The sequence below is a fragment of the Austrofundulus limnaeus genome, unplaced genomic scaffold (genome assembly GCF_001266775.1).
Source record: "Austrofundulus limnaeus strain Quisiro unplaced genomic scaffold, Austrofundulus_limnaeus-1.0 Scaffold117, whole genome shotgun sequence".
Lineage (NCBI taxonomy): Eukaryota > Metazoa > Chordata > Actinopteri > Cyprinodontiformes > Rivulidae > Austrofundulus > Austrofundulus limnaeus.
The window spans coordinates 516,710-535,246 of NW_013952519.1; the positions used below are offsets into that span (position 1 = coordinate 516,710).

Below are 18,537 nucleotides of genomic sequence, written 5' to 3' on the forward strand. Positions count from 1 at the left end.
GTGTGTGTGTGTGTGTGTGTGTGTGTGTGTGTGTGTGTGTGAGACTCTGGATATCAATACCTTCAAGCTGTTGTTCAGTTTAATCATGCAGGTGATTAGTAATGACAGGTGGTCGGAGGCGGAGGAGAGGGAGGACTGAGCTGACAAGAAGAGGAGTTCATTTTACCTTCATAACAACATAAAGCTGCCATTAAACACACACAGACACACACACACACACACACAAACACACATGTTGACTTTTCTATGAGCTGTGAGGAACTTTTCCAGCAAACAGCTGGACGAGCATCAGGATCAACCTGAGGGATTCAGGATTACTGTTACAGAAAAATAAAAAGATAAACTTTATTTTCTGTGAAAACGCTGAAGAAATTTGCTCAAATTTTAGCAGCTAAAGCTGGATTCTAGAAGGTAAAACAAGCTGAAACAAACCCAAATGATCAAAACAGGATCTAAAAGCTAAAACTAGCAAAACTGCAGTTAAAAGCTAGAATTAGCAACACTGCGGCTAAATGCTAAAATGATTAAAACCATGACTAAAAGCTTTAAGTAAAAAACAAAAGCTAAAAGCTACTGAAAGCGGAAAATAATAGCTAAAATATGGGGAAAAAAACAATAGCTTCATGCTAAAAGTCAGCTAACAGTAGCTAAAAGCTTAATTAAGCAAATATAGCTGAAAATTAATAATAAGCAAAATCACATGTTTACAATGTTGAGTATGTTGTTTGTAAGTTTCTGTCTTAAAAGAGAAAATTCAATAAAATATATTAAAAAAGGCAAAATGGAAAAAAAAAGCTAAAAAATAGTAAAAACATATCTAAGTCTAAAATTAGCAACACTGTGGCTAAATGCTAAAATTAGTAAATCATCTGAATTTAGTAATATTATGGTTAAATTCTAAAATTATCAACTTTTTTATTACAAGCTAAAGCAGCCAAACCGAGGCTAAAAGCTAAGTTGAAGAGCGCAAAACAGTAACTAAAAATGAAATATCAAAATAGTTATGAAGCTGAAAACAAACTATAGTAAAAGGAACAAAACAGTGAATAAAAGCTTAAATTAACTAAAACATAGCTAAAAGCTAAAATAGTCAAAACTGGCTGACCAGGCTAAAAGCTAAATGTAAGAAAAATTATAGCTACAAGCTGAAGAAAGCAAAACTGTAGCTAAATGCTAAAAGTAGATAAACGCTAACATTAATGAACGTGTAGCTAAAATCTAAATGTAACAGAAATTAGCTTTAAGCTAATAGCTACTAGTCAAAAGTTGAATAAGACAAAAACAGATCCAAAACTCAAAGTACTGTATTCTCAACTGAGCCGCGTGTTTTTTTATTGTAGAATTAAAATGTTTTATTTTATATTTGTCTCATTTTAACCACGTCTAGTTTTTGTACAAATCTAAAATTTAAGATTGAAAAAAAAAACATGAATATGAAAACTCAAAACGTCCAAGCCTTCAACATCTCTGAAACCTGGAGACACTTCTGTTAGAACTGTGAGCTCGATCAGGCTCGGATTATTTGGACATTTTCTTCTAAAATGGTGGAGCTACAAGCATCTCAGAAAAATCTGAATTTCTCTTCGAATGAAGTATTTAAAGCACTAAAACCTCAGAACGTCCCTGAGGGGTTAAACACAGAGTCAACCTTCAGAAATTAGAGAAAATTAGTCCTAAAGTCAGGCTGAAAAACTGCCAAACCATTGATGCACTCATTAAAACTCTTCACATGTTTCAACAAATTACTCTATTTAGCTACTAAATAAAAAGGGACGAAGCTGATGGAGAAAATGATTCTTTTCTTGTCAATATTTGATGATTATAACAGTCCTTGAATGCAAAAACAACAGACTTGTTGACTATTTAAAGACCTCTGGATCTGGATGTTCTAGTTTTTGCACAAAAACTGCTAAATTAAGCATAAAATTATATTTTTTCAAGATTTTCCAACTTTATCTAATTGTTTCCATTAAAGTCTGTTTCATCAATCAATCAATCAAATTTTATTTGTATAGCACATTTCAGCAGCAAGGCATTTCAAAGTGCTTTACATAATTAAAATAAAAACAGCATGTCAGATAAAAGAAAAGATAAAAACATTGAAGACATCAAAACCCAAACTCTAATCCTAATTTAGCCATAAACAACTCTAAACAGGTGTGTTTTAATTTGAGATTTAAAGGCACCCAGTGTTTCAGCTGTTTTACAGTTTTCTGGAAGTTTGTTCCAAATCCGTGGTGCACAGAAACTGAACGCTGCTTCTCCTCGTTTGGTTCTGGTTCTGGGGATGCGAAGCACACCAGAACCAGAGGATCTGATGGGTCTAGACGGTTGGTACGGCAATAACAGATCTTTAATGTATTGTGGTGCTGAACCGTTCAGTGATTTATAAACTAACAGCAGTATTTTAAAGCCTATTCTTTGAGCTACAGGGAGCCAGTGAAGGGACTTTAAAACTGGTGTTTTTTGCTCTGTCTTCCTGGTTTTAGTGAGAACGCGAGCAGCAGCGTTCTGGATCAGCTGCAGCTGTTTGATCGATTTATTAGTCAGACCTGTGAAGACGCTGCTGCAGTAATCAATGAGGCTAAAGATAAACGTACGGATGAGTTTCTCTGGATCACGCTGAGACATTAGTCCTCTAATCCTGGAGATGTTCTTCAGGTGATAGAAGGCCGACTTTGTGACTGTCTTAATGTGRCTTTGAAGGTTCAGGTCAGAGTCCATCACTACTCCCAGGTTTCGGGCCTGATCGCTGGTTTTTAGCTTTAATAACTGAAGCCGTGCATTGACTCTAGTTCGCTCCTCTTGAGGTCCAAAGATAATAACTTCAGTTTTGTTTCTGTTCAGCTGGAGAAAGTTTTGGCACGTCCACACATTTATCTGTTCTTAGCACCTGTTCAGTGAATGGATTGGTTCAGAGTCACCTGGTGACATCGTGATGTAGAGCTGTGTATCATCTGCGTAGTTATGGTAGCTAATCCTATTTCCTGCTATAACCTGAGCCAGCGGGTGCATATAAATATTGAAAAGAAGGGGTCCGAGGATTGAGCCTTGGGGTACCCCACATGTGACCTTTGACCTCTCTGATGAGAAGTTTCCGATTGAAACAAAGAAATCCCTGTATTTTTATGTAAGAATCAAACCAGTGGAGCACTGGACCGGAGAGTCCGACCCAACTCTCCAGTCGATTCAGTAAGATGTCGTGGTCAACAGTGTCAAAAGATTCATAAAGATTTGATCGTTTTATTTGTTTGTTGTCAAAAAAAAGTACCACACGTCTTCACAAAGATCAAACCCTCTGCTTCAATCATCCAGCTGTAATCAGTGGGGCCTGCAGAAATTTTTTTCAGGGGGGGCCATGGGGGGTCCACTGAAAAACCAGGGGGGGCACACCAAAACTAATATCTATCACAGAAAATTTATGATGTGTTTGTAAAAATGACAAATTGAAAACTATGGCAATATAAAGCTATAGATTTGCCAACAGATGTTCAATTTATAATTTCACAGATAAAATCACTGATTTTATGACATTCAGAGACAAAAAACAAGAGTAAGTATTTGTAATGTTGGGCGGACCCACTGACGGGGGATCTGGTGGTCCTCCCCAGAAAATTTTTAAATAAGTAAATGTCATTTCCTGCATTCTGATGTATTTTAACAGGTTGTTAAACAGATTTTTACCTACATAGGAAAACACTTAATGTGAGTTTTTTATAGGTAAAATGAAATAAATTTATCTGTTAAACAAGAGAAACACTGGATGAACTAATGTTTTATGGTAAACGTGGGGTTTTAAATTAGTTGAATTTTAAATTTGATGGGGACAGTTTCCTTCAAAAATGATTGATTTTATTTAAAAATGTCAAAATACATATTTTAAAGACATTTACAAGGAACAAGCTTTTTTAAATTTAAAGCCATCACCTCTTCTATGTTTGTTAAAATTTTTATTTGTTTGTTGATGTTTTACTTTTGTGAAAAAAAACTGTGATTATAAAAACCCAAAACTGGAAATAAAGACTAAAACAAGCACAATTACAAACTACATCCACTGTAGTTTTATCCCAAATTATTAAGTTATTTGTTTTTATGTCATAATAAATTTGATTTTGGTCTGTGAGAGAAAACTGGAGTACCTGGAGAACAGGAAGTTGATCTAGAACCTTCTTCTTTAGAGGCAACATGTTGCTCTACCAACTGTACTGTACTGCCTCATTTTATATTTATCATATAATTATTAAAATTATTTAATTAATATTTGATWAAAATATATCTATGAATATAACCTCATGAGAACCTCCATCTTTATTTGAGAACATTGRTTTTAGACTGGTCYGGTTGTCYTTATTCAGAGGTGCTACATTTTCATTTAATTAATTTTTTTTATTTTAAATAAAATATAAAATAATGTTTTTAACTCTTAATTGTTAAAAAAATCAGTATTTGTGTTTATATTTATGAGGTTCTATTCCTAAATAGGTAAGGGAATTGAAAAAGGAAAAACCTGGGTACTCAAGAGGATAAAACTGGGAGGGCCACTGGGAGGGCCAGCTTATTGCCCCCCCTGGCCCCGTCTTGCTGGTGCCCCTGGCTGTAATAAAGATGTTATAACACATCAACACACCTCCTTGCCGGCCTCCTCCACCATGAAGAACAGGTTGGTGCCGTCGGCCACGGAGAAGGTGAAGCGGTCTTTGAGTGAGTTGGAGCCGTCGTGGTTGTAGCTGATGCGGTTCTGGTAGATGTCGTCCATGGTGAAGGTGCTGGTCTGTCGGTAGTGTTGGCCATTGCCGGTGCGCTCAATGGAGCCGTGGCGAGGAGGCTGGACGACGGTGAAGACGATGGACTCCGCCTTCAGGTGGTTTCGGTGGAGAGAAGAGGTTAAAAGGATTAAAAAGACATTTTCTGTTTTTAAATAGATTTAAATAGTTTAAAGTATTACCTCTGTGTCTGCATCAGTAGCCTTCAGCTCAAATTCAGTGATGGTCTTCCTCACACCCTCCTGGACTCTCATACCGGGCACCTGGAGCAGAGGCAGCGAGTCGTCCACAGGCCTGATGGTGATGTAAAACGTCTGAGCAACCTAGAAACAAGGGGAAATTTGACCAAAGCTGTTAATGTTGGACTTCAAATTTCCACATATTGTTACTGTCTTTGTGAAAACCTGGCTATTGTTTCACACACCAAACAAACACGTCCATTTGTTCTGTTGGTGTTAGCATAAGCTAATGTAGCATTAAGTGTTCAGCTTCCAGCAGAAAATAAGTTCATGAGCTTTAGTGGTTTTTTTTCTTTCAGTTAATAATACAGCAGGTAAAATAAGTATTGAACACGTCACCATTTTTCTCAGTAAATATATTACTAGAGGTGCTAATGACATGAAATTTTCACCAGATGTTGGTAACAACCCAAGTGATCCATACATACAAAGAAATCAAACCATAAATGTCCAGAAATGAAGTTATTTGTAATAATGTGGAATGGCACAGGGAAAAAGTATTGAACACACTTACTGAAATTTATCTAATACTTTGTACAAAAGCCTTTGTTGTCAATGACAGCTTCAAGACGCCTCCTGTATGGAGAAACTAGTGGCATGCATTGCTCAGGTGTGATTTTGGCCCATTCTTCCACACAAACAGTCTTCAAATCTTGAAGGTTTCGTGGACCTCTTCTATGAACTCTGATCTTTAGTTCTTTCCATAGATTTTCTGTTGGATTCAGGTCAGGTGATTGGCTGGGCCATTCCAGCAGCTTTAGTTTCTTTCTCTGAAACCAACTGAGAGTTTCCTTGGCTTTGTGTTTGGGCTCATTGTCTTGCTGAAATGTCCAGCCACGTTTCATCTTCATCATCCTGGTAGATGGAAGCAGATTTTTATCAAGAATGTCTCTGTACATTTTTCCATTCATCCTTCCTTCAATTATTTGAAGTTTGCCAGTACCATATGCTGAAAAACAGCCCCACACCATGATGTTCCCACCTCCAAACTTCACTGTTGGTATGGTGTTTTTGGGCTGATGTGCAGTGCCATTTGACCTCCAAACATGATGTGTATTCTGGCATCCAAACAGTTCAATGTTGGTCTCATCTGACCAGACTATATTCTCCCAGTATTACACAGGCTTGTTTAAATGTTGTGCAGCAAACTTTAAAGGAGCTTCAACATGCTGTTTCTTCAGCAGTGGAGTCTTGCGTGGTGAGCGTGCATACAGGCCATTGTGGTTCAGTGCATTACTTATTGTTTTCTTTGAAACAATCGTACCTGCTAATTCCAGGTCTTTCTGAAGCTCTCCACAAGTGGTCCTTGGCTCTTGGACAACTCTTCTGATCATTCTTTTCACTCCTCTGTCAGAAATCTTGTGAGGAGCACCTGGTCGTGGTCGGTTTATGGTGAAATAATGTTCTTTCCACTTCTGAATTATGGCCCCAACAGTGCTCACTGGAACCTTCAGAAGTTTAGACATTCTTCTGTAACCGATGCCATCATTATGCTTTGCAACAATAAGGTTGTGAAGGTCTTGAGAGAGCTCTTTACTTTTACCCATCATCAGATGGTTCTTGTGTGATACCTGGCCATCATTTGGGACTGAACCAGCTGATATTAACTTGCACTGACAAGGGGCAGGCTTGCTTTCTAATTACTGAGAGAGTTCAGCTGGTGTCTTGGCTTTCCATGCCTTTTTACACCTCCCTTTCTTCATGTGTTCAATACTTTTTCCCTGTGCCATTCCACATTATTACAAATAACTTCATTTCTGGACATTTATGGTTTGATTTCTTTGTATGTATGGATCACTTRGGTTGTTACCGACATCTGGTGAAAATTTCATGTCATTAGCACCTCTAGTAATATATTTACTGAGAAAAATGGTGACGTGTTCAATACTTATTTTACCCGCTGTACTTGCAAAACAAGACCATTTATTAATAAATAATGCAACACAACAGTTGTCTATTCTGTTTGTACTGAGTTTTGCTAATAGAGGCTAACATAGCACTGACCTTGCTGACCTTCAGCAGAGAAAAAGAGAAAGTTAGTGAACTTCAGTTGTTCTTATTTTGTTAAAAGTTTTTAATACTTGTAAAAAAAAGACCATTAATTAAATAATGCAACTCAACATATTTTCTTTGGACTGGTTATGCTAATGGAAGCTAACATAGCATCAAACATATAGGCTTTAGCAGAGTAAAAGAGAAAGTTAGTGAGCTTTAGTTATTATTATTTTTGCTCCAGTTACTTGTTAAAAAATATTGTTTATTAAATAATGCAACACAAAAGTTGTCTATTCTGTTTGAACTGCATTATGCTAATAGAGGCTCACATAGCATTGACCAGCATTTAGCCTTCGGCAGAGAAAAAGAGAACGTTAATGAGCTTCAGTTATTTTTATTATTCTGTTACAGTTTTTTAATACATATAAAACAAGACCATTTAAATGCATCAGAACAACTGTGAGCTCTGTTAGGGACTGTGTTATGCTAGCGGCTAATGTAGCTTTTACTGTTTAGCCTAAAGCTAATCCAAATAAGCTAATGAGAGACATTTTTATTTATGTTTACAGACATTTTTACGTGTAAAAACGTTGCAAATCTTTTATAAGCTACACTTTTAACAGCTGCCAGTTTTGTTAGAGACTGTGTCGTCCTAGTGGCTAATGTACCTTTTAGCATTTAACATCCAGCACAATAAAATTAGAAACTAAATGAACATCAGTGTGTTTTTTTTACGTCCATTTGTTGTTACTTGTAAAATGTGATTAATTTCTTACAAACGATGGAACACAACAGCTGCCAGCTCATTTGGAGACAGTGTTATGCTTGTGGCTAATGTAGCTTTTAGTCTTTAGCCTCCAGCTAAACAGAGCAAGTTAATGAGCTCCGGTATGCTAAAATATTTCTAACTAAGCTGCACATATTTCAGAGTTAAGACATCTGGGAAAACACACGCACACTTCAAGTCAAGTGAAAACTTTGTGTGCTGTGTGATCTCAGCAAAATTTTACAAACGGCACAACATTTCTAGCGTGAAACTCAAATGACATCAAATAAATGGCACAATTAGCAGCTGGACCAGAAAAAGAGCGAGCCCTTCTGCAGCTTCATATTGACCTAAATAACATGTATACAGTAGCTTTTTAACAAAAATCCCAAACCTCCTAAACTCCAAAACAAAAAGCACTGAAGCATTTCAAACATTAACCACTCATGCGTAAAGGACAAATGACCTTTTTTTCAACTTGTTTACTTTAGTTCTAGTGTTTCTCATTAATTCTGATTAGCAAGACAAATTTATGCACGAGGTTAAGCGAGGGAGCTGGAGGAGCTGAAGTGCTCCTTCATCACACAGAAACGTAACACAGGTGTGATAAACAACACAGAAAACAGCCTACAGTGTTGGGTTTTCTCTATGTGCAGAGGTTTATGGAGGTTTCACATGTATGCATGTATCGATTCTCACATAGAAGAATGGGTCCATACCTATGTTCCCTGGTATATACTGTCTCAATTTATACATTTCCATCTAGGCAACTTACTTGGACATATGGGTACTGTGAAAACATAAGTACAGAAAAACAGGGATCCAGGCAATGGGAAACATAGATACAGAGGAACATAGGTAACGGGGAACATGGATACTGGGAAACATAGGCACTGGGCAAAATAGATACTTGGGAACAAAGGTACCATGGAACATAGGTACCAGAAAAACATAGGGATCTATGGAACATGGATCGGGGAAACATAGGGAACTGGAAAACAAGAATCTGGAAAACATAGGTACCAGGAAACATAGATATCAGGAAATACATGCATGGGTCTGCCAGGAACAATACCTGGGAACATAAGAACTGGGAAATATAAATACCAGGGTACATAGGTACCAGGAATGCATAGCGATTTGGGGAACATAGATACTGAGAAACAAAGGGATCCAGTGAACGTACGTACCAAAAACACAGGTACCAGGAAACATAGGGATCTGGGAAACATAGGTACCAAGAAACATAGATATCAAGAAACATAGGTTCCAAGAAACATAGGTATTAAGAAACAGGTACCAAGAAACATAGGTACCAAAAACATAGGTACCAAGAAACCGGTACCAGGAAACATAGGTACCAGAAAATATAGGTACCAAGAAACAGAGGTACCAGGAAACATAGATACCAGGAAACATAGGTACCAAGAAACATAGGGATCCGGGAAACATAGGTACCAGAAAACATAGGTACTGTACCAAGAAACATAGGGATCCAGGAAACATAGGTACCAAGAAACATAGGTACTGTACCAAGAAACATAGGGATCCAGGAAACATAGGTACCAAGAAACATAGGGATCCAGGAAATATAGGTACCAATAAACATAGGGATCCGGGAAACATAGGTACCAAGAAACATAGGTACCAGAAAACATAGGTACCAAGAAACATAGGTACTGTACCAAGAAACATAGGGATCCAGGAAATATAGGTACCAAGAAACATAGGGATCCGGGAAACATAGGTACCTAAATTTCCCCTCGGCGAGACAATAAAGGCTATTTCTATTCTACCAAGAAAAACAGATCCCAGGAAACATAGAGATCCGGGAAACATAGATGAACATAGAGACCGGGAAAAATAGGGATCCACATAAATACTGAGAAATATAGATACCAGGTAATATAGATGCTGGAAAACAAAAGTACCGTGAAACATAAGTACCAGGAATACATAGTTACCAAGACATATAAATACTGGGAAATATATAGAAAACTAAATATTTATACTTAGGTTCTTTGGTTCAAATCTGTTCCTCTAATTCGGGAGACTATTTTGTTCTTCCCCAACAATTTGCAACAATAAAGTTCTTGTTATTTTTTCATTTTTATTTTTTACAGCTCAGGGAATAGTGGTGATTAAACTGTAGACATGGGGCTGATCTGTATACTTACCTGACCAAGATATCCCAGTCTCCCAACAAAACTGGAACACTTTAAGTTTTCAAAAATAAGGTAAGGAACTGAAAGACCGCTGGACTAAGGAACTAACTTTCTACTTATTGAACTGAGTGCTCATGTCATGAAACAAGGCTTTTGAGACCAATTAAACTACATATACTGTACATCTCAGTTCTTTGTTGAATAGCTGGAAATTTCTCTCATTAGAGCTAAACAGGCAGAAGATGGATGGGAAATTAAAAGCGAACAAGAATCTACAGTGTCTTCAAATCACAACAAATGAGCAGCAAATTAGCGGCTGAGAGCTCAATCACTTGTAGAAAAAAAAGGTTTTGCTTCCTAATGAGAAGCTTCTTCTCTGCAGAAAAAAACAAGTGAAAATCACGCGTGTCCTCAGGTTGTGAAATGTTTGGTCGTTCAGATTACATCCTTTTTTTTGACAACTTTATTCTGAGAACCAAACTTGGTGTCTGGCCCCACGTTTACCTCGTTTGTGCCGTCGGACACGGTGAAGGAGAACTGGTCCGCGTGCTTCTCTTCTTCACTGGTGTGGACGTACTGGACGCTGCGTGACGCCAGGTCGGCCTGGGTGAAGGAAGAGATCCTGCTACCTGCAGAGAGGTCAGTATTTTGCTCATCGGTTGCGGTTCTGGTGCACGAGTCTAAAACGGTGACATGGGCATGCCCTACCTGGGTGTGCGACGTGCTCCAGCTGCCCGAGGCCCGTCGGTGAGGTGATCCGGTAGACGAGTTCACCCGGCTCGCTGTCCTGATCGCTGGCCGACAGCTGCAGGGTGGTCAACTTCTTTATGGAGTTTTCATCCAACACCAGGCCTTTGTTCACATCCACAGAGGGAGGAAGGTGGTCCTCTGCAGGCGTCGGGGTCGATTAAAAAAAATACACAAATATTAACGCAACTAGACAAATATCGTGAATGCTTATTGATGAATAATTCAGCTGAAATTTTTTTAAAGTGGCTGTGACATGCATACCCATGAAATACAAAAAATAAAAAAAACATATTTATATTTAAGAAATTTAGCATAATACACATAATTTTCTCTGTTATGTCACGTAATTGGCATATTTTCTTTTGAAATTTGCTCAACTATAGTGAAACAGAAAGTGACATCAAAGGGGAACTCTTTAATAAAGAAAACTCCCCAGTTTTTGTTTATTTAAACAATATTATTTGAATTTTGACTCTCTCACCTCTCTATAGCTGTGTTTTCATTGCAAATGTGCTGAAAATTTTGTCGATATTCTGTTAATGTCGAAAACACAGTTTCACAACTGTGGTGTTTCCATTAAGTAAGAAATGCTATTAAAGTCACGTGAATACGTTTGTTCTCATGATAAGTCATTACAAACATGGCAGCGATGGATGTAAACACATAGCATGTTGCTACCACGACACTAGCGCTCATCATCAGAGGAGGCGTCAGCGTCTTTTATCGAGGCTTTCCAGAGACAATTCCCTACTTGGGAGCGGCTACGTATGCTGTGTTTTTGGGAAATTGTGGTCGGTGAGTTTACTATTTTATACTACTTCTGTGATATTACTACTACTTCTACTTCCTGTTATCTTCTTTGTTGTCTTTTTCACCAGTAGAAACAGCCGGTTGTTGATCACGTGACTCCTGTGATGTGAAAAAAGTGTTTCCATTGCAGTTTTGCGAAAAACACCAATTTTGATACGGCTGAAAAACCACCTCATCCTAGAGCAAAAACATTTTGTCGAAAAACGTAAAATTGACGTGTTTCCATTGAGAAAATTTATTTTCAAAATTCTAATTTGCGCATTTTCATGGTCAATGGAAACGCAGCTACTGATAGAGATTAAAATAATATAAAGAAACATCAGATTATTTTCTAGTCTGTGTAGTTACCCATTTTAGCATCGCTCTGTTCACACTCAGACATTCCCCTTTGACATCACTTCCGGTTACTTCACATGCAAATATCTCAACATCTGTTCATCTCAGCAGCGTGAAATCTTTTTTATAATATGTTATCAATGTTATCTTTCCWAAAATACATTCATATTTATTGTAAAAAAAAAATCATGTCACAGGCACTTTAACTAAACTGAACTTTTAATACTTGATGAGGTGGGACACAAAATTAGCCGAATGATTGATCGATTTTCCTGAAGAATCTGAAACTGTCAGAGAACAGCTGAAAAACACAGAAATATGCAGATAAAAAAGTAAAAGGAGCAGAAATACAGCTGAAAGGGACAAAAATCTGAAATGGGCAGAAAGGAAGTGAAAGGAACAAAAAAGAGTTTAAAGCAGCAGAAGTAGCATAGCAGAAAAGGTCATAATGATAGCTTCAAAAAGCAGAAAAAAGCTAAAATCAGCTAAATAGAAGCTGGAATTAGAACAAAAAAGTAAAAAAAAAGCCAAATCAGGACCAAAAGGTGAAAAATACAGTAAAGATTTCTGAATATTTTAAAGAGTTTCAAGGATCTGAAGACAACTCTGTTCATTTTCAATGAGAGAAAAATGGCAGAAAAAGCTGAATATGTCAAAAAGTATAAATTGTTCAAGTATCAAAAGTCATGAAGGAGCTGAATGTTTTGATAAAAGACAAAACATGGCTCACAGGCAACGGTATAAATGCCACAAAATCAGTTTCTATCCTAAAAAAAGCAACAGCATTTATTAAAATTCATTAAAACCTTAAAATTAAAGCAATATCCCCAAATTATGAACGATCCACTTCACCTAAAATATCCCAGATAATTAGATCATCTGTATTATTCTCTTCACACGTTAACATTTTAATGACTTTATTTCCCTAATCCTTCTGTAGTCATTTTAAATGACCTCATAATGGGAATTTTCACGACTTAAAAATGGTAACAGAAGGAGCCGTCTCGGCACGTTTTTGTATTCAGGATGTGACCGATGTGCGGCAGCGGCGGCGGCCCATCAGGACGAAGGCATAAATCTGCAGTAATTGCCTTGTCTTCTCCGACAAATGAAAGAACACTTCAGGCTTTTTTCGTTTTAGCTGCAGGTAACGGAGAGCGCGGAGAACCCTCACCGAGCACGCTGATGAAGAAGGACTGGTCGATCAGTTTGTTGCCTTCAGGATCCACCAGGTTGAACTTGAAGGACAGGCTGCCGCCTTTCTCACCCTTCTCATGGCTGAACTGCAGAAGGCCTGTAAGACACGGAGCATCGGCTCGTGACCCTAATTACACGAGTTAAATGATAACATCTGTTTAATTACAGCTACACTGTTGTAAAGAACAGGACCGACAAAGAAGCTGAGACCACTGGACACTAGTTTCAGTCTCACTGAATTCTCAGTGCGATCAAGAGACCAGAGACATGTGTGAACCCCCCCACCCCCCCCTCAGCCACGCCCACCTTTATGACCTGATCTACCTGTTTGTCCAATAATTATTAAATATTTGTTTGGTTTTCAGAGCTGGACGCTGCAGCCTTGATTGTTTTATTCTGGGGCGGAACTGTGGAACTAAATTGGGGCCATTAAATTAAAAAAAAATTAAACCAAAAAAAAAACTGGTACTGAAAAATAGATTTTAATCTGAAAACAATTTTTTATACTGAACAAAAAAGGCCATTGTGTCATATAATTAATGATGTATGGCAGGCCATTGTCTTGTATAATAAAAATATAACAGACCATTGTGTCATATTCTGTTTTATCATATCATTGATGATGTATGGCAAGCAGTTGTATTATATAGTTAACCGTGTATGGCAGGCTGTTATTTAATATAATTAATGGTATATGGCAGGCCATTGTCTCCTATAATAAAAAAATATGAAAGACCATTGTGTCATATGACTAATATTGTACCAAGCCGTTCTATCATAGTATTGCTAAGTATGGCAGGCCATTGTATTATATAATTAAGGGTGTATGGCAGGCTACTGTCTCAAATAATAAAAAATATGACAGACCATCATCAAATAACTAACACTGTATAAAGCCGTTCTTTCATATAATTAACAAGGTATGGCAAGCCATGGTGTCATGTAATAAATGATGTATGGCAGGCCATTGTCTCGTTTATTAAAAATATAACAGACCATTGTGTCATACGAATTATTCTGTAGCAATCTGTTTTATCATATTATTGATAAGAATGGCAAGCAGTTGTATTATATAGTTAACCATGTATGGCAGGCTGTTATTTAATATAATTAATGGTATATGGCAGGCCATTGTCTCGTATAATAAAAAAAATGAGAGACCATTGCGTCATTTGACTAATACTGTACCAAGCCATTCTATCATAGTATTGCTAAGTATGGCAGGCCGTTGTATTATATAATTAAGGGTGTATGGCAGGCTACTGTCTCAAATAATAAAAAATATGACAGACAATCATCAAATAACTAATACTGTATAAAGCCATTCTTTCATATAATTAACAAGGTATGACAAGCCATTGTGTCATATAATTAATGATGTATGGCAGGCCATTGTCTTGTTTATTAAAAATATAACAGACCATTGTGTCATATGAATTATTCTGTAGCAATCCCTTTTATCATATTATTGATAAGAATGGCAAGCAGTTGTATCATATAGTTAACCATATATGGCAGGCTGTTATTTAATATAATTAATGGGATATGGCAGGCCATTGTCTCGTATAATAAAAAATATATGAGAGACCATTGTGTCATTTGACTAATATTGTACCAAGCCGTTCTATCATAGTATTGCTAAGTATGGCAGGCCGTTGTATTATATAATTAAGGGTGTATGGCTGGCTACTGTCTCAAATAATAAAAAATATGACAGACCATCATCAAATTACTAACACTGTATAAAGCCGTTCTTTCATATAATTAACAAAGTATGGCAAGCCATTGTGTCATATGATTAATGATGTATGGTAGGCCATTGTCTTTTTTATAAAAAATATAACAGACCATTGTGTCATACGAATTCTGTAGCAATCCGTTTTATCATATTATTGATAAGTATGGCAAGCAGTTGTATCATATAGTTAACCATGTATGGCAGGCTGTTATTTAATATAATTAATGGCATATGGCAGGCCATTGTCTCGTATAATAAAAAAATAGGAGAGACCATTGTGTCATATAACTAATACTGTACCATGCCGTTCTATCATATTATTGCTAAGTATGGAAGTCCGTTGTATTATATTATTAAGGGTGTATGGCAGGCTACTGTCTCAAATAATAAAAATATGACAGACCATCATCAAATTACTAATACTGTATAAAGCCGTTCTTTCATATAATTAATAATATATGGCAAGCCATTGTATCATATGATTAACAATGTATGGCAGGCTATTGTGTCATATTATTAATGGTGTATGGCAGGCCATTGCCTCGTATAATAAAAAATATGGCAGACCATTGTGTCATTTAATTAATATTGTATAGCAGGCCATTGTATCATAAAAATATGGCTGGCTATTAAACCATATAATCAAAAATTAATGTTTTTCAGTTTAAAATCTTTTTGTTTCTAATTTGTTTTCAGTTTCAAAACTTTTTAAAACAAACCTTAAGGTTCCAGTTTAGTTCCATACAGATTCAAATGGGTAAGTGCCACTGAAGTTGACTGACAGGTCACCGCACGTAGGATTAAAAGAAGAGTACCGTACATAAGAAAAAAAAAGTAAAGTCGAATGATCATTGGTTTTACAACATTTTTAAAAACACAAATATATTTAAAACGTAAATAAATAAATAAATAAATAAATAAATAAATAAATAAATAAATAAATAAATCTCCTGTTTCACTCCCAAAACTCCTAACTGCTTGAGTTTGATGAAAGTATGTCTGATTTGTATTCTTCTAGTCTTTTATAGCCAACAGCAGAACTAAAGGTGAATTTATTAAGTGAAACGTTTCAGCTGAACGTGTTTAAAGAGGATAAAGACAGGAGACAAAAGGAATAAAAACAGAGCTGAGACCTTTGTTGACGTCCTCCTGAGTGAAGCTGTGAGCTGGACCTTTGACAGAAACCTTTTCCACACGGCTGCTGCTGCTGCTGAGCAGAAGTTTGCCCACCGGAGGGTCTTTGGTCAGGACGTACCGCAGCTTCAGGCTGTCCGAGTCCAGGTCTGAGCCCTTCAGGTTCTGCTCTGTGATCTTTGACGACGACCCTGAAATAAAACAAAGAATGGAGGCAGCTCTTATAACCTCGTCTGTTTTCACCCAGATAAGAGTCGTGGTGTGGTGAAGTTTCTCTGCTCGTACGACCCGGATCACCTGGTCCGGACTCTCACCTGCCGTGAGCTGCAGGCCTCTGTTGACGGTCATCCGCGGTCCCTCGCTCTTCCTGACGTCCATGGTGAACTCCAGCCGGCCTGTGAGGGTGTGGACGCCGTCGGTGAGGGTGAAGCCCATTTCGTCGGCGCCCCCGTTGACCGTGTCCGGCGTGTAGACCAGCAGCCGGTCCAGGACGTCCTGGTAGGTGAAGGTGGAGCCCCGCGCCAGGACGCGACCGTTTTCCAGCGGCTGAGAGTAAAACTGTCGCCGCCGCAGTTTGCCTGGAAACAGTTTCTGTTTTAGGTTTGGTTTTATGCTTAACATTTATGTTTGACTTCATGTTGAACACCTGTCAGTGCATGGCGCTTATAGGTTTTGTTTGTCAACCATTTTTTTTAGAAAGTTTTATTTATTCAAAAAGTTTGTGTCTAATAATGTAGGTGAGGAGCCTAGGCATGCTAGTTGCTAGCCTCTCTGATGCTAACACCAGGTTTTCCATGCTAGTCACTAACTTCTTCAAAGCTAATGCCAGCTTATCCATGCTTGTCGCTAACTTCAATGCTAACATCAGTTTATCCATGCTAGTCGTTAGCCTCTTCGATGCTAATGCCAGCTTGTCCATGTTAGTCACTAGCCTCTTTGATGCTAACGTCAGTCTATCTATGCTAGTTGCTAGCCTCTCCAATGCTAATTCCAGGTTATTCATGTTAGTCAATAGCCTCTCTGGTGCCAACATCAGGTTATCCATGCTTGTTGCTAACTTCAATGCTAACATTAGTTTATCCATGCTAGTCACTAACTTCAATGCTAACATCAGCTTATCCATGCTGTCGCTAACTTCAGTGCTACCAGCTTATCCATACTAGCTGCTAGCCTCTCTGATGCTAACATCAGTTTATCCATGCTATTCGCTAACTTAAATGCTAACACCAGCTTATCCATGCTAGTCGCTGGCCTCTCTGATGCTAACACCAGTCTATCTATGCTAGTCGCTAACCTCTCTGATGCAAATGCCAGTCTACCTATGCTAGTCGCTAGCCTCTCCAATGCTAATGCCATGTTATTCATGTTAGTCACTAGCCTCTCTGATGCTAACACCAGGTTATCCATGGTAGTCGTTAACTTCAGTGCTAACACCAGGTTATTGATGTTAGCCACTAGCCTTTCCGATGCTAATGCCAGCATGTCCATTTTAGTCACTAGTCTCAATGCTAACGCCAGCTTATCCATGCTAGTCGCTAGCCTCTCCGATGCTAATACCAGGTTGTCCATGCTAGTCACTGGCCTTTCCAATGCTACCGCCAGGTTATTCATGCTAGTCGCTAGCCTTTCTGATGCTAACACTAGCTTATCCATCTAGTTACTAGCCTCTCCAACATTAATGCCAGCTTATCCACGCTAGTTGCTACCCTCTCTAATGCTAACGCCAGCTTATCCATGCGAGTCACTAGACTTCCAATGCTAACACAATAGTCTCCTTCTCATTTTCCAGTGTCGGCCTCTCAGTTAGTGGTGTCTGCCTATCATTAATCAGATTAATAGCTGGATTAGGAATAGATATAGCCTCCTGCTACAAAGATGTAGTCTTAATTTTGGCCCTCACACTGCTCCATACAGTCCTGACGTCTTTATCAGGTTAGAGCATCTCTCTGATAAATCTGAGCATTTTGGAGGGCACTCATGTAAGGAAAGTAAAAAAACAGAAAAGACAAGCCACCTGAGATTCATTGGTGGCTCTGCCCCATCGCTCGTACACTCCGGTGATTTTACGGCGCTTTAAGGGGCGAGGGGCTGTCTGTTATTAGAAATAACTGGAGCAGGTGTGGCTGAATGCCAGTAAATGGTTGAAGATGATGCTAAAGAAGACAGAAAACTGAGGCTTTTGTTGTTAAACATTCATCTCAGTCTGCAGAGTTTATCCAACACATTAAACCAGACGGATCAACATTCCTCTTATCCAAGTTTTCCTCCCTGTTCAGGATTTTTGCCCACTTTGCTAAAACAGTCAGATGACGAACTGCCGGAGAAGAAATATTTCTTGTCACATAAAACAAGAAAAACACTTTTCCTTTTCAGCGGACCAATTTCTTCAGGCCCACCGGGCTCCGGCGTCCGAGGAGGGAAACTCAATTTGCGTCGGTCGAGGAGCCGTCAGCGAGAGCGAGCGTTTGGAGGTCAGTCGATGTGAGCGTGTGACGGATAACTGCAGCACTGCGGCGCCGGACCCGTGTGTTTGTCTTGTTTCAACTTGTTTGGCTGTCGGAAGTGAGAGTAATGTGCGTGCGTGTGTGTGTGTGTGTGTGTGTGTGTGTGTGTGTGTGTGTGTGTGTGTGTGTGTGTGTGTGTG

The 18,537-nt window shown here is 38.3% G+C and overlaps 1 protein-coding gene across 1 annotated transcript in view; it reads right to left on the reverse strand.

Annotated features, from left to right (window-relative positions):
- fras1 (Fraser extracellular matrix complex subunit 1) overlaps positions 1-18,537 on the reverse strand; it is a gene marked incomplete in the record, with an annotated part of 260,581 nt that overhangs the window by 20,901 nt on the left and 221,143 nt on the right. Inside the window, 7 exon segments of the mRNA XM_014014601.1 lie at positions 4,628-4,855; positions 4,946-5,086; positions 10,433-10,557; positions 10,637-10,816; positions 12,999-13,118; positions 15,893-16,084; positions 16,208-16,471. Of these exon segments, the coding sequence (XP_013870055.1) occupies positions 4,628-4,855; positions 4,946-5,086; positions 10,433-10,557; positions 10,637-10,816; positions 12,999-13,118; positions 15,893-16,084; positions 16,208-16,471 (1,250 nt within the window).